The sequence below is a fragment of the Anser cygnoides genome, chromosome 3, assembly GCF_040182565.1.
Source record: "Anser cygnoides isolate HZ-2024a breed goose chromosome 3, Taihu_goose_T2T_genome, whole genome shotgun sequence".
Taxonomy (NCBI): Eukaryota; Metazoa; Chordata; class Aves; order Anseriformes; family Anatidae; genus Anser; species Anser cygnoides.
The window spans coordinates 60,056,823-60,070,555 of NC_089875.1; the positions used below are offsets into that span (position 1 = coordinate 60,056,823).

Consider the following 13,733-nt stretch of genomic DNA (forward strand, 5'->3'; position numbering starts at 1 on the left):
TTCTGAACTGGGGAAACTCTCTAACTTCTGACCTTGTAGCAACGCGGGTATTTTCCTGAGCAGTGCATTCCTGCTCTATTTCTCACAAAATGGATGAAATTTAACCTTGCTTCTCTTCCAACTGTAGAGAACAGCTCTTATTTTTTGTACTAAAAAAAAAACAAACTTCTGTACCTGCTTCTGAGTGCTGCTGATAGTGAGCTGCTGGAAAATCACCTCTCAGCACTGAACAAATAAAGTTCTGCTATAGTTACAAAAAAAATTAAAAGCTAGTTCTGCCTTTCTCCTCTATGCAAACATTATGTGTTGAAGAATTATGCATGCTGGTAGATTAAGCAAAATTTATTTACAGCTCTATTTGGAATGAACAGTGAGCGTGGATGTCAGGAACGGATGAGGAAGACTGTTTTGGTTGCTGTGTGCTGCCAATGATTCAGCTGGATTTGAGAAGGACCAAGTTGTGGTAATCAAGGCTTCAAGAACAATACACAGGTAGTTATGATTTGAATTGGTATTGTATGGAAACAGTGGTAGGAACTGAAGGGTCAAAGAGGAGTTACGAACAAAAAGTACAAAGGTGACAAAAGTACAAAAGAACAGAAGTGTTTTTGTGCATATATATGTACACAAATGCACACATTATATATACATATATACATATGTGCATGTTAATCAACCTTCATGTGTATATGTATGCATATATGCATCTGTTTATTTATGTGTGTATGTATGTGTATTAAACAGTAAATTGATACCTTGTCACAGTTCAAGTTAGTATGCAGGTACAAGCAGGCCATTACATTTTCCAGATAGATGACTCAAAGACAGATTAGATCTTAAAACTAGCCCTTCATTTTTTTGCCAGACAATATGAACTTGACAGTAAAAGTCCTTGAGACAGTGAAGGGGTAAGTGGTCCCTCAACAGTATTCAGAAATGGAAATTCTTAAAACCATCAACTCAAAAATACCCTTTTTCAGTCAGTTCTCAGTAAAACAATAGCTCATAGCTACACCCTTTTATTTGTACACTTTGGAAAGTCACATGCTGTGCAAAAAATATGGAAATAATCTTGGAAGCTACTTTTAAATATAAATTATATACTTTAATTGTCAGTGACAGAATTAATACTTCTCACTGTCTGATTTTTCTCTCACTTTGTTTTAACAAGTACATACAAGTACATACCTTTTAGGTATGCATAGCTTCTTTTTTGATTTTTCTGGTAGGAACTTTGAAGAGAATGCTGAGAGGGTTGGTGAAACTTCTTATGGTTTGAGGTAACCTGCTTGAGATTTTTGCAGCTTCCCTATGGTGATATCATCTTGTTTTGTTTCCAGCATCACAGTCCACTCCCTGGCATATGCCAGAAATCAATACTCATATGAGGTTCACCATCCCTCCCCACAAGACAAGTCCTCTGAGTATTTTCTGAGGAATTGACATGGGTCACAGTTTGAGCATGTTTGACACGGCTGTGACAAAATTTCATGCGATGCACTGCAATACGACCTTAGAGCTCTGCATCTTCCTTGAAACCCATATAATCCACCCTACCCAGTAATCTTTTTCAGCCCTTCAGACCTCAAATATTTGCTGTCCTACTGACCTCTTTGCTGAAGCCTTGAAGCTGCTCTACTACTCAACCAAATGTATGTGAGTTATGTGCCAAAAACACATGCATCCTGAATCCCGTGTTTGGCACACGTCTGCTCATATGGCAAGAGTTTGCATTGGTGCTGGGCAATGGGGTAACATGATGAGATGTGTGTAGATATTACTGTGGAGAAGTGTTTCTCCCATGACCAAAATATTGAGTCTGCATTTATGTCATGTGGTGTGGAAACCTTCATTTTGGTCACCTCTGGGGTGCATTGCCAGATATAGGATGGGGAAATATAAGGGCATAGGGCACAGGGGTCTTGAGTACCACTCCTGGACTGTGTCTGTGCGCTGTGCTTGTTGAAAGTCAAAGCACAATTGCAATCAAGCACTTGTTAGACGGCCATTAGGAACCAGGTGTTTGTTTAATGCTAAGTTTAATGCCAGACAAGTGTTAGCTACGATGAGCTGTTTCCTTGTCAATAATGTCATGTTCCCATTCTCAAATAACACCTTCCTTTCTTCTTCTCATTTGCATTCAAATTGTCCAAAAACCGGGCAAGGAATTGACTACTTTAATTGTTAAGCAACATATTGTAAGTGTTCAGTACCTGAAGTGGCTAACACTATTAGTATTATTAACTTTAGGTAATGATTATCTGTCTTCATCCGGTGAGCAGAGAGGAGAAAAATGAATTTAACTACCTGGAGAGAGGGCAGGGCTTGTGAAATACAGCAAGAACCTGAAGTTTTTGCTGTGGCTATTTACAGCTACCAAGAAGACACCTGCAGAGGTGGTGAGAAAGACAGACAGACAAACTCTTGGGAGGGTCTGTTGGGTGTAATGTAGGGGTATCGCGCAGAGGTCAGGTATAAGGTAAGTGATCCACCATGTAACACCGACAGTAGTCAAAACAAAAGTCAAAACAAGGCTTACATAGACTGGGAACCTGAAAAGCAGAATCTGGTTTTGAACATGCCCCTAGCAAAATGCAGCACTACGCGTTTTAGGACTCCAGCTTATCAAGCACATTGATGTGCCCTGACTCTAGAGCCATCCGAGGTGTCCATCCAAGTGGCTCAAGTGTCTCACGAGAGTCTTGGCTTTCCCCATGCCCGGGCGAAAGGCCAGCAGGACACAAGACTGTGCCAGTGACCACGACCGAAAAGTGAGGCTGGACACGGGAGGGGAGCAGCTAGCAAGGAGTTAAGCACGGGACGGGCAGCGTAAGTGGACGGTGGTTTGTTCCAGGCTGCACCGAGGGAGCAGGGGCAGGGTGAGGAGCAGGACCCAGCCCCGTGCTCTCCTCTCTTCTCCTCTCCTCTCCATTCCTCCAGCTCCACAGGTTGCCGCCGCCACGCTTAGTCACAGGAATGTGGGTGGGACTCCCTCCTCCCCCGGCGCGCATTAAAACCCAGCTCAGACGGACAGACCGGCAGTCTCTCTTCTCAGAGGAGCGTCCCTACGACACCCCACCCTGCCCTACCGGCGAAGCTCGGGCTCTCCAGGTGCCCCCGACAGCCAGGCAGGATGGTGGTGTGCACCCTCGCCTGCTGGAGGTGCCGGTGGCTCCTGCCCCTGCTGCTGGGCCTGGCCATCATCATGGGCATCATCGCGCTGGCGGGCAGGGGCTGGCTGGAGTCGGAGTCGGAGCCCTACGTGCACCAAGCGTCGCTGTGGGAGAGCTGCACGCGGGGCGAGCAGGACATCAACTGGAGCTGTGAATCCCTCATGGACTATGGTAAGCGGGGGGCCCGCGAGTCCGCCCTCCCCTGCGTGGGACCCCGGCAGCCGGGCTCCGGTGGCTGCACCCTGGGGGAGCTTTGGCTGCAAAAAGAGTTGGTTCGGCAGGTGGTCGGAAAAACAGCGGTCCCGACGCTTCTTTGCTGGTGCAGCTGCTTGCTGGGATGGGGTTTTCTGGGCAGAACCGGTACCAGCACTGTCTCAGGGCTTAAACGAGCAAAGAAACACAGGTCCTCAGACTGCTTCAGAGCAGGCTTTTCTGTCAGTAAGGAGCCTTTTTTTTTTTAATTAAAAAAAAAAAAGTTCTTTCATAATCAAAGTAAGGGAGCCAACTGGCCACGGGTTCACTTTCTATCAGTTATTTGCAGCCTGCAGTGCCAGCAGCCTCGCCCTGCAGTAACCAGCTCCCTCTCGGCCTCGCTGATCGAACGGAAAGGGAAGAAGTGTTTATGCAGGGCACCTGGGCAGCAGCAAAGGTGCCTTCCCCGGGCCTCCGGAGAGAGGACCTTAACCCTGCCTAGCTGAGGGATGCCTCCCGACCTGCAGCTTATAATGGCCCAGCGTGGCTTTGCAGACAGAAAAAATACTGTTTCCTGTATATGCCTCTGTATTGCACTGGGACCTAAATCAGGGAATAATTGTGCCTCCGTTTTAACTTGCTTAGCCGCTTTTCTATCTGACATCGCACATTCTTACCACATACAGTTTCTGTTTCTTGGGGACTTTCTTTCCTTTTTTTTTTCCTAGCTGTGGTCTGATTACGTCTGCTTTTCTCTCAAACAAAATATTTCTGGAACCATAAGCAGACCCGCCTTAAGATCCTGGACTAGGGTACCTTGGGGACTGCAGCTGGAGAGCTGGAAGGGAGCGTTGCAGCCTGCGCGAGTGCAGGCAGGGAGGCTTCCCGGCACAGATCCCCTGCCACCCGTGCACAGAAGGCTGCCACTGGGACACTCATGCCTCTGCTAAGTCCTGAATGTTTTGCAAAAGCACTGGCTTCGTTTTAAGGCCAGGTGATGGCTGTGGGTTTAACTGAAGGTGAAAGAAATCTGGCTGGTGCGATGAAAATACCCATCTGCCCCACTACCCAGAGCAGAAAAGCTAGTGCGGGAATGTGGCTGAAATTTGCATTGCACGGAGAAGAACTGCTAATGCAGAGGAGCTGCTGAGGTTTGCTTTCTCCAGCAGTGACCCTGCCTCTCGCGTCCCCGAGTGCCGATGGGTGTGTGCTTCGCTTCAGTCCCGAGCATTTGGGGGCAAAGTGACTTTCTGCAGTTTTCTCTAGTTAGCAGGAGAATAGTATCCTTGACTTTGCTTAGTTAATCTTAAACCAAAGCTTATTTAAATCCTTGGCTTATTTAGACCAATTTGACTTTGCCTCTTCTGTAATTTTGAGGAAATCAATGCCACTGTCTTCTCAAATACTATTTACATCTGGAGACAGGATGTAACATATGAGTTCAGGTTTGATTTATTTTGTTTCCTTTTTTCTATGCTAATGCAATTAGGCTCAAAGTAGGTGAGGGCATTTACAAAGGAAAAAATGCCTAGCAGGCGTTTACAGCACTGCTGCAGGAAAATAAAAGCAAATTAATTGAGATGCATAACTTGTGTTTTGCATATGATAACTACTGTACTCTAACTATCCTGCACCTCTCCTTATGAGAAGAAGACTTCAGAGTGAATCTCCATTAGTAGAAAACTGCATTAGACATTTTCTTAATTGAGCTGTGGCATGTATGCTAAGAAGAGAAAGAGAAAAAGCAGTTCGGTCACTTGTTTTAAATGGGGAAAAGGGGGCAGGAACAGACAAACAAAGTTTTGCAAATAGGAATGTCTCCTAAACTGAATTGCTTCTTAATGCATGTTTACAGTCCACATAAGAGGGAAGAAGTGGAAAGGGAAAAAGAAGAGTGAAGTATCATTTGGTAGGGAGGTGGGGAAGGGATTTTGATTCAAGCTCTATACTGGTTTGCATCTGGGAAGTACCTGCCTGGCAGCATCTGTGTATTTATCAATATGTTGCAATGCGTGGCTGCTGCACTGCACATAATATGACTCAAGATGACTTAGTTTGGACCATGGCAGGATAAAACTGTTGACTGTGTGTTTGAAACATATCAGTAAGCCATCAGATATGACGAGGATTGTTGGCAGCGTGGATACTTGGAGAGGGTGTTTGCCTGCGTCTTTACAGTGATGAGCCTGTAAGGTTAGGAACAGTAATTGTGGGTGTAAACGTCCTCCCAGTCCTAAACGCCTGTTCCCAGTGACTTTGGCTTGAATTGTCGCTATAAAAGATGGGTGTGTATGTGTGCAGTTAAGGTGATCCCGAGGTGGTGAGCTCTTTCACATTACTAACAGCTGGTTGGTATTCATTAAGTACGCAATAGCCAACTTAGAAAAATTGAAGCATTCATCTGGAGCCTTAACAAGTGCTGAAAGGGGAAAAAAAAAAAAAGAAAAAAAAAAAAAAAAGGTGGGACTTAGGAGCCCAGCCTCTGTGAATCATGTTTCCCTGCCACTGTGCCCCTGCTGCCAGAGGACTGGACTTTGATACCGCAGATTATTGGTGAAACAGCAAGCATGTGCCAAACGTGGCTGAGGGGCCAGGTAAAAAAGGAACGTTATGGGTACACTCATTGCACCCTCACCTCTTTTCAGGCACGGTTCTGTCTGATTTATGTTGCCAGGATGTGTTCTAGACAAACAAACTTAGAGTATCAGCTGGGTGAAGGCACTCAGAGAATGCTAATAGAAGAGAGATAGCAGTCGGCGTGCCTGGCTACACCCAGAAGACGCGTCCTGAGACTCCCCGGTGAAAGATCCCAGCGAGCAGGACAGGCTCATCTCTACTGTAAGCAACAGGGAGGCATTAAAAGCTGGAATCATACAGGATTTTGCCTCTCCTGACTTCCAGCTGGAGTCAAATGGCTGAAACCAGGCTTTTATTTAAGTTCAGTAGCATAACAATTGCTTTTTCTGGACTGCTAAAAACAAGGGAGAGCTGGGATCCCTAGTGTTAACTCCCAGCCAGCTCTCCTGGCAAGCCTGCAGTTCTGGGCTGCCCTGTGCTCACGATGGGTGTGCACATACCTTTCCTTCACTGCTCATGTCGTCATGGAAATTCGCACATTATGTGAGCAAGAAAATATTACTCTCAGTGCTGTCATTCTCGCAGTCCAGTGTTGTTTTGTCAACTAAAGCATATTTTCTGGGCATTCCATGCTATGAGCTCTCAACGCCAAACAAAAATTGTCACTGTGATTTATATACAGAAAACTGTTATAACTACAATGTAAAACTGCATCTCTTCTAAGCATGTCATAGTAAAAGCTTCCACCCTAATATTCTAGCTATTCACAAGCTGACAAACTAGCTTTTGGTTTTGTAAATAAGTGAACAAAGATGAGAAGGGCTTGTTACTTCAAATCTGTACTGGTTCATCTTCCTGCTAGACTATTTTCTCAGTCCTTTTATTTGTTTCTACAGGGAAATGTAGATGTAAATGTCCTACCCTGCAGAGCTTCCATCTCTTCCCTGTTGAGGCTGAGGCCCAGCCATATAAAATCAGGAAGTACAGCTAACACTAAGGCTCTTGTTTTATTTTTTATTTTTTTTCCTTTATTTCATCCTATTACTGATGCTCACCATTAACTTCAAATAATTCTGATCCCTCCTAGTTATTCACATGCTAACATTTGCAGCTTAGTTCTTTTGCATAGTCACCATTGATCAAGCTGAATAATAAAACTCTTAACCCTTCCCAATAATTATAGCCCTTCAGCTCCTGTACAGTTTTTTAATGTTCTGTAAACACCACCTAATTGATAATACATTTCTGCCCATTAGATGCGAAGAACTCAACTCTTCTTTGAGGCAAAGCTGACCTGGGGAATGGTAACGCCTCAAACCGTGCCACTCTCCTGTTATCCCATTCTTCTGTCCTCCTATTTATGCAGCCCCAAATTACTTTGGCATTATTGTTTGATTTCATAAACACATGTCATATTTATGTCTGGGTTGAGTAAGAAATCGTCTCTCTGCCAAATGAAGGGACTTTCTATTTCAATGGAAAACATAAATTCTGGCAAAATCTCTCGTGATTACAAGGCTCTTCTGAGCACAAACCAGCTGGACGTTGGGGCTGATCCGTCTTTCTCAGACTGCAAGCAGACCTCCGCAGCCCTTAGGCCAGCAAAAACAGTGGGAGACAAAATACACACCTCTCCCCCCGACAGCCCGGAGCCGCAGGCGGAGGAACTGGTGGGCAGAGGCAGGGTGCCTGTGGAGCCAGGAGGGCCTGTCTTAATAGGTGCGGGGATGATGAGGTTAATTTAGGGAGATTTCTCTTACACTGTGCATAGCTACACTTGGCTGCTCTTGCTGTTTTTCCCACCAGTGCTAATGTGGCAGGCTGGCCGTTCGATAGCTGTTATCTAGTCCTGCCGAGAGCAGATCCCATCCATCACCGCGGCCAGCACCAATGTCTCGGTCTTATCAGCTCTTGTCAACATCATGCCGCTGATAACTGCTGCTGGAGAAGATAATCCAGCAGGAGAAGGGAAGATGCAGGCTCACCAACACTACGCTTTGTTGCATGTGAGCAGAAAAAAAGTGGTGAATTTCATAGTGGTGGTGCCTACTACTGCCCCGTTTCTGAAGACGTACAGAAGCTGGGTTTGATATCAATCTTCCTGACTGGATATCTCCTACCGCTACATGTGCTGTCACTCATATTGCCAGAGACGAGCTAATAATTCACCGTGACTGGAGCCAAGGCTGAGCTGTATCAAAAAGCTCATTATCCTTGTAAACTAAGCACGTAGGGTCTGGAAATAGCAGAGATAGCACTGAGGACTTTCCAGCCTGTATCTCTTTCGGTCTTGTTTGTGTTGCAGCAGACTTCAAGGTGTCTAGTCTGCTGGTGTGTTTGAGTTTGCAACCTATCCTATATCAGGCCAGATGCCAGGCTTGGCTTCCAGCACTGTGCTAGCGGATGTAATGCACTGTAGGGGAAGGTACTTTGATAACTGAAAGCGTTTCTTGCTGTTGTCACTGTTTTTGTTTGTTTTTATTTTTTTTCCCTTAATAGGGCAGATATTGATAAATAGCATTCCTAGTTTGTTCAGTCTGAATCACTTTTCCTGGGCTGGCTGTGTGTAATGGCTAAATGCCCTTTTATATTCTTTATCCCTAAATAAATCCTGCTGTGGAGACAATGCCCAATACCTGCATTAGGTACGTCAGGGAAGATTTTGAAGGAAAAGATGGTATCGGACCGGTGACATAGCTGTAATCTCCAAGCGCCAGTGGGGTGTACTCCTTCCCTCCTGCCCCTGCAGCGCTCTGCTAGGCAAGGGGCATGAATCACGCAGAGCTGCCTGCAGGAGGTGTGGAGGCTGAGGAGAGCTGGTTTAAAAACATTTCACTGTCTTGAGTCTTGTTTCTCACAATAGCCTTTTCTTTGCCCTCTCTGTGCCAACCTGACTGCCTTCAGGTGGTGGTGGTGTTGCATTCTCTGTCTCAAATTACTTTTATCTTTTTCTTTTTATGTAACAGTAGAGCACACGGGTAAAGGTAGAGGATTTTGACTCCTCAGGAAAATGTTTGCGGTCTCACTGTCTTTTTCTTAGATTTTACACAAACAAGGGCTTGTTTGACAGAGGTTATGTTAAAAACAAGGTGTCTCCTTGTTTTTGTCACTCCAGCTGTGCTGGGACAAGAAAGATTTTATTTTTTTTTTTGGAAAATATTCTGGCCCAGATCTCACTGCTCCCTTTAAACCTACGTTAGAGGGAGCTCGGGATCTGGCCCTGCCTATATCTGAAAGCGTGCACGTCGAAACCCGTGCTATGCAGACACAGAAAGTGAGCTGTGATGACAGCTCACTGAAACCAAAGCACCGGAGGTACTTGGTTCTTTAGGCCATGTGGGTAGGTATCCTGCCTCCAGGCAGAAACACTTTTGCTGTTGTTTGCATTGGACTCACCCAAACTTCTGTCTAGTTTTTAAAGAGAATGAGGTCTGGCTGCAACGGGTGCCTTTTCAGAAGCCTGTGTCACTGTGAAATGGGAATTACTGGTGGTTTGCTGGAAGTTTTCTCCCCCTTGCCGTGATGGTGTGTTGCAGGTGAGCTGTGAACTCGGCTGGGGTCAGGCCCCTCGCTCCCCCTCTGAGCCTCCCCAGCCCGCAGCTGCCTGATCCCGTTGTTGAACCTGGGCATCCGTGTGGTGTCCGGTCCCACCAAACCTTGAAGTAATGACTCAGAGTAATGAGTCTTCCACTTTACCTTTGACTCTGCTATTTCTTCTCCACCCACAGGTTTTAGCTTTTTCTAAATATTTTGGGCTGTGAATAGATACTTATCTTCAAAAGTATTCTCTTCCTCTTTGTCTTCTCTCAGCTTGGCTATCCCAAATCTATTTCTTTTTGGTCGTGCTAATTTTACTTCACATACATTATTCCTGTCGGAAACAAGCAGACAGGAAGGTGTGTGCTGTCAGCATTTTTACTTCCCAGCAGTTGTGGCTGTGCTTGTGGTTGTACCCTCCTGTCCCCTCTCATACTGCCCCGTGTGTGGAAGTGGTTTTGTAAATTTGTATGTCAAACAGGGCTGATAATGATAAACTACATTCTCAGAGGTTGTGTGCCCTATCTGCTCAGATGGCTGTGGGTCTCTTACAGATACTGAATTTGGAGATGTTATCTCCGTTATCATGCTATACTAGATCCCCCTTTTAAGCAGGACAAATTAGTGGGCAGGGAGTTCAGCACTGCTTGTCCAGCGACAGTGCCTTGCTGCTCTGCAGCTGTGTGCTTTGGAGAAATCCCGGATTGCTTTGGCATAGGGCATGCTTCTTAACGGTAAAGCACTTCAACAAAGAAATGACTAAAGGAAACAGAAGACCTGCAGTGACCTACAGTTCAGTGCACTGCTATGTGTGACACCTTTCTTCTTTTCTTTTCTAGGATGGGGGAGAGCAGCAGCTGCCACGTACCTCGTTGGCTTTGTGATCCTGGTCATCTGCTTCGCCCTCGCAGTCATCGCGTTCTCAGTGGAAATACTCCGTTTCAACTTTGTGCGGGGAATTGGAGGCTTGCTCTTTGTTGTCGGTAAGTCTGGGTGCAAAGACAAGGCTGTCCTAGGTGTAAAATGGGCAGCAGCAGGAAAACATGCTAGATGGTGCCGTCCTCATGAAATAAGATGCCTTTGTCTGGTTTATGATTCATTTTCTTGGGAAAAAAAAGGGAAGTTCGACTTATGCTGAGAGGACAATGGTTAGGGAAGCTCCAGCAGCCTTTCTCGATTAACACTTTCCCAAAATTAGTGCACGGGAGCAAAACCCAGCTTTGACCCTGCATGTCACACGCGAAGACTTCAGTGCTGAGAACGCCAGGTGCTTCCCACCTTCCTGGGGAGAGGAGGAGCTGGGAGGCTGTGGTACAAATGGGAGGTAACTGGCTCCACGAGGACCAGGGTGCCTGGCAGTAGGACAGGGCTGGTCTGGGCGTGCAGGTGAGTGCCTCAGCAAGGTGGCAATGTCAGCTGTAGCTGCCGCTGCCAGGTAGGTGGGGACCTGCCTCGACCAGAGGTCAGGCACCTCTGCAAGAATGCAGGTGTGATCGCAGGACTGAAGCTAATCCTCACATACCTGGGAGGGCAATGCGGTTATCTCCAGGTACCGTTGTTTAGTGGGGAAAGTAACAACATTCATTGTCATTTACTCTTGGTTTTCTTTTCTTTCTCTCCTTAGCTGCATTCCAGATCATAGGCTTGGTCATCTACCCAGTGAAATTCACAGAAGAAATTCCACTGATAGGAGATAATATGTTCAGCTGGGCCTACGGTTTTGGTTGGGCCAGCACTGTTGTTGTGATAGGTTGCGCTTTCTTTTTCTGCTGCCTCCCCAACTGGGAAGATGAAGTCCTGGGAAACATCAAGCCGACCTATTACTACTCCTCCCCAGAGAGAGCACCATACTTAAATTGAAAGGTTAACTCCAACTACAATCAACTGTCAAAGCAACAGAAGAGCACCTCTGCTGTGAATTTTGGTGCGATTATAAGAGACTGAAAAAAAACCCACCTTATTTCTTCAGAGTATTTCTTACTAGCACTGGTAAAAAAAAAAAAAATAGTAAAAACATTGGCATCTCTAAGCAAATAGCTTTTACCTAAAGTATTATTTATGTATTCTCATGTCAATTCTGTTTAGGTGGTTTACTTGCTCCTTTCCCTCCTAACTAATTGAGTCACCCTTATTTTATTCAAACATTTGCTTGTGAATAAAGACATAGGGTTTCAAGTTCAGAAAGGAGGGAGAGAGATTTTAAACAACCCACAAGGGAGACCTGCAAAATATTATTTTTTTTATGTTTTCATCTCTAACAAAATTTTCTTAAATAAAACTAGGAAAAAAAATGCAGTCCGTCTAAAGAATGGTTTTTCTTCCACCAAAGTCAGTCCCAAGGAAGGAACTTTACTGAATCTATTACAGTCACATGCTGCCTAAGAATCTCTTCTCATTCCTGTTACTGGACTATTTTGACTATTGACTATATGAACTAAGGGGAAAATAAAATTATTTTTTTTCCTCCATCTGTTGCAGTTGGATGGAGATTTCCTCTAAAGCATGGAGCTAGTGTGTGTAATGGTGGCTAGTGTAACACTTATTGGTGTTTTTGTGGCCACTGCAGTACTTGTGATGGAGACACATAGAATTAAATATTAATTGTCACAGAACCAATAAATATTCAAATGTTGAAATGTGTACATTTTTACATGGTATTTGACAGATGCTGATTTAGAAAATGCTTTTCAGTAGAAACACACACACTGTTCTTTATGTCTGCCCGTTAAAAACTGCAGTATTTTAATTATCAGACATGCTTTGGAGGGAAACCTCAGCATAAGGTGTTGAAAACCTCCAAAAGTTTCTAAAACACACTGTAGGTACTCCAGGGATTGGTAAGCTTGGGAAAGTTTTGTGAGTCACTGGAGATAACAGGTATAAATAGGAAAGCAGTCTGTGAACAATATATACATGCCAACTTCATACGGACACATGTCTCAGGGCGTAACCTGCTGGGCTCCCAGCTTGTCTTTCTGGAGCTGGCGACTGCTTTCCAGTGAGACAAAGCTGTGTCTGTGTCTGTCATGGACCAGAGCAGCTTACAGCGTATTTAGTTAAGGTCTATAATCTTTGTCAGGGCTTTCTTCAGCTGGGGAAGAAAGACTGCTTTCCCCTTATCATGAACCCAGTACTCAGGAGATGGCAAATGCGTGGGTATATGTATTCATGCACGTGTACAAAATAGAGCTACAATGCATTAATCAGTATCCTGTAAAACCAAAGATATGTAGATCTAAGCTTTTTCAATGCCCAATATATCTTGTATTATATGTTGTATACCATTCTGTTTTGTAACACCTTTTCTAATTTGGCAGTTCTGCATTTTATATGTGTTCCTGCTTTGGAAAGGCTGGGTGATGTCTTAACACCCCTTGCAGGCCTGTATTTTATAATTTTACAGAGTACAGACATCTGCAGACTTCAGAACAGTGTTACAAGCTCAGTCAGTCATGGCATATACAATCAACTGTGCTTGTGATTCTTGCTGAAGAAGGCAACTTGTGACAAATGTGTCTTTAAGAACACACTTTTTTTCTGTACAGTACTGGTGGGGGGGGTATACTGTGTAGACGTATCTGTATTATGAGTAATGTCAGTAAGTTTCTAGCGAATTCAAAATACAGAAGAGAATCTCAAGTCTGGAAAATCCTTGCACAGCTAAAGCTGAGAAGGAGAAAAGACATAAGAAAATGAACACCCTTCCTAATGAAAGGGAGGATGGTATGGTAATAGGGTTTAGCATAACTTAAGTCTTTTGTATGTTTTTTATAAGCACTGTCATGACTTGTCAAAAAAGCACAAATGTAAAATAAACTTGGTTCTGAATATACTGGGTAGATGGAAGCATAAGCAGCATGTTACACAATTAAGATGTCTGGGAGAAAGCTGTTGCAAATAGTCATTAATTACTCTCAAGTGATACTAATGTATGTGGCACTCCTTTCAAATGTGGTGGCTTAATTAAAATGTTTTAATTGATAGTTGTAGAAACTTGGTGTCATTTGTGTTTCATGGATTCGATTCATAAACTCAAGAAAATAGCCATTCTTTTCCTCTCTTAATGTGAGTATCAGTATCTATGAACTGTTGGGTTAATAAAAGGGAGTCAAAGACCTCATCTATCCAGGAGGCACCAACTGCGTTTTCCAGTCAAATAAGACTGAGTATACACTGCAAAACACATCTGCCTGCTTTGATCAGAAGCACCAGGCACAGCAAACTTTTGGCTAAGCCAAAACCTCCTAAACGCAT

General features: G+C 44.4%; 1 protein-coding gene across 1 annotated transcript; it reads left to right on the forward strand.

Annotated features, from left to right (window-relative positions):
* Positions 1-3,007: 3,007 nt before the first annotated feature.
* On the forward strand, positions 3,008-13,472 carry PERP (p53 apoptosis effector related to PMP22). The gene is made up of 3 exons (XM_013175524.3): positions 3,008-3,344; positions 10,319-10,462; positions 11,104-13,472. Exons 1-3 carry the CDS (start codon positions 3,134-3,136, stop codon positions 11,337-11,339), a joined length of 591 nt encoding a protein of 196 aa, XP_013030978.1. The 5' UTR covers positions 3,008-3,133; the 3' UTR covers positions 11,340-13,472.
* The last annotated feature ends 261 nt before the right edge of the window (positions 13,473-13,733 follow it).

Excerpts from the sequence above, each read along its gene's own strand:
- PERP (XM_013175524.3), top strand. The coding sequence starts at position 3,134 with ATGGTGGTGTGCACCCTCGCCTGCTGGAGGTGCCGGTGGCTCCTGCCC. Across the intron at positions 3,345-10,318 it reads TGAATCCCTCATGGACTATG|GATGGGGGAGAGCAGCAGCT; the intron begins GTAAGCGGGGGG and ends TTTCTTTTCTAG. Across the intron at positions 10,463-11,103 it reads AGGCTTGCTCTTTGTTGTCG|CTGCATTCCAGATCATAGGC; the intron begins GTAAGTCTGGGT and ends TTCTCTCCTTAG.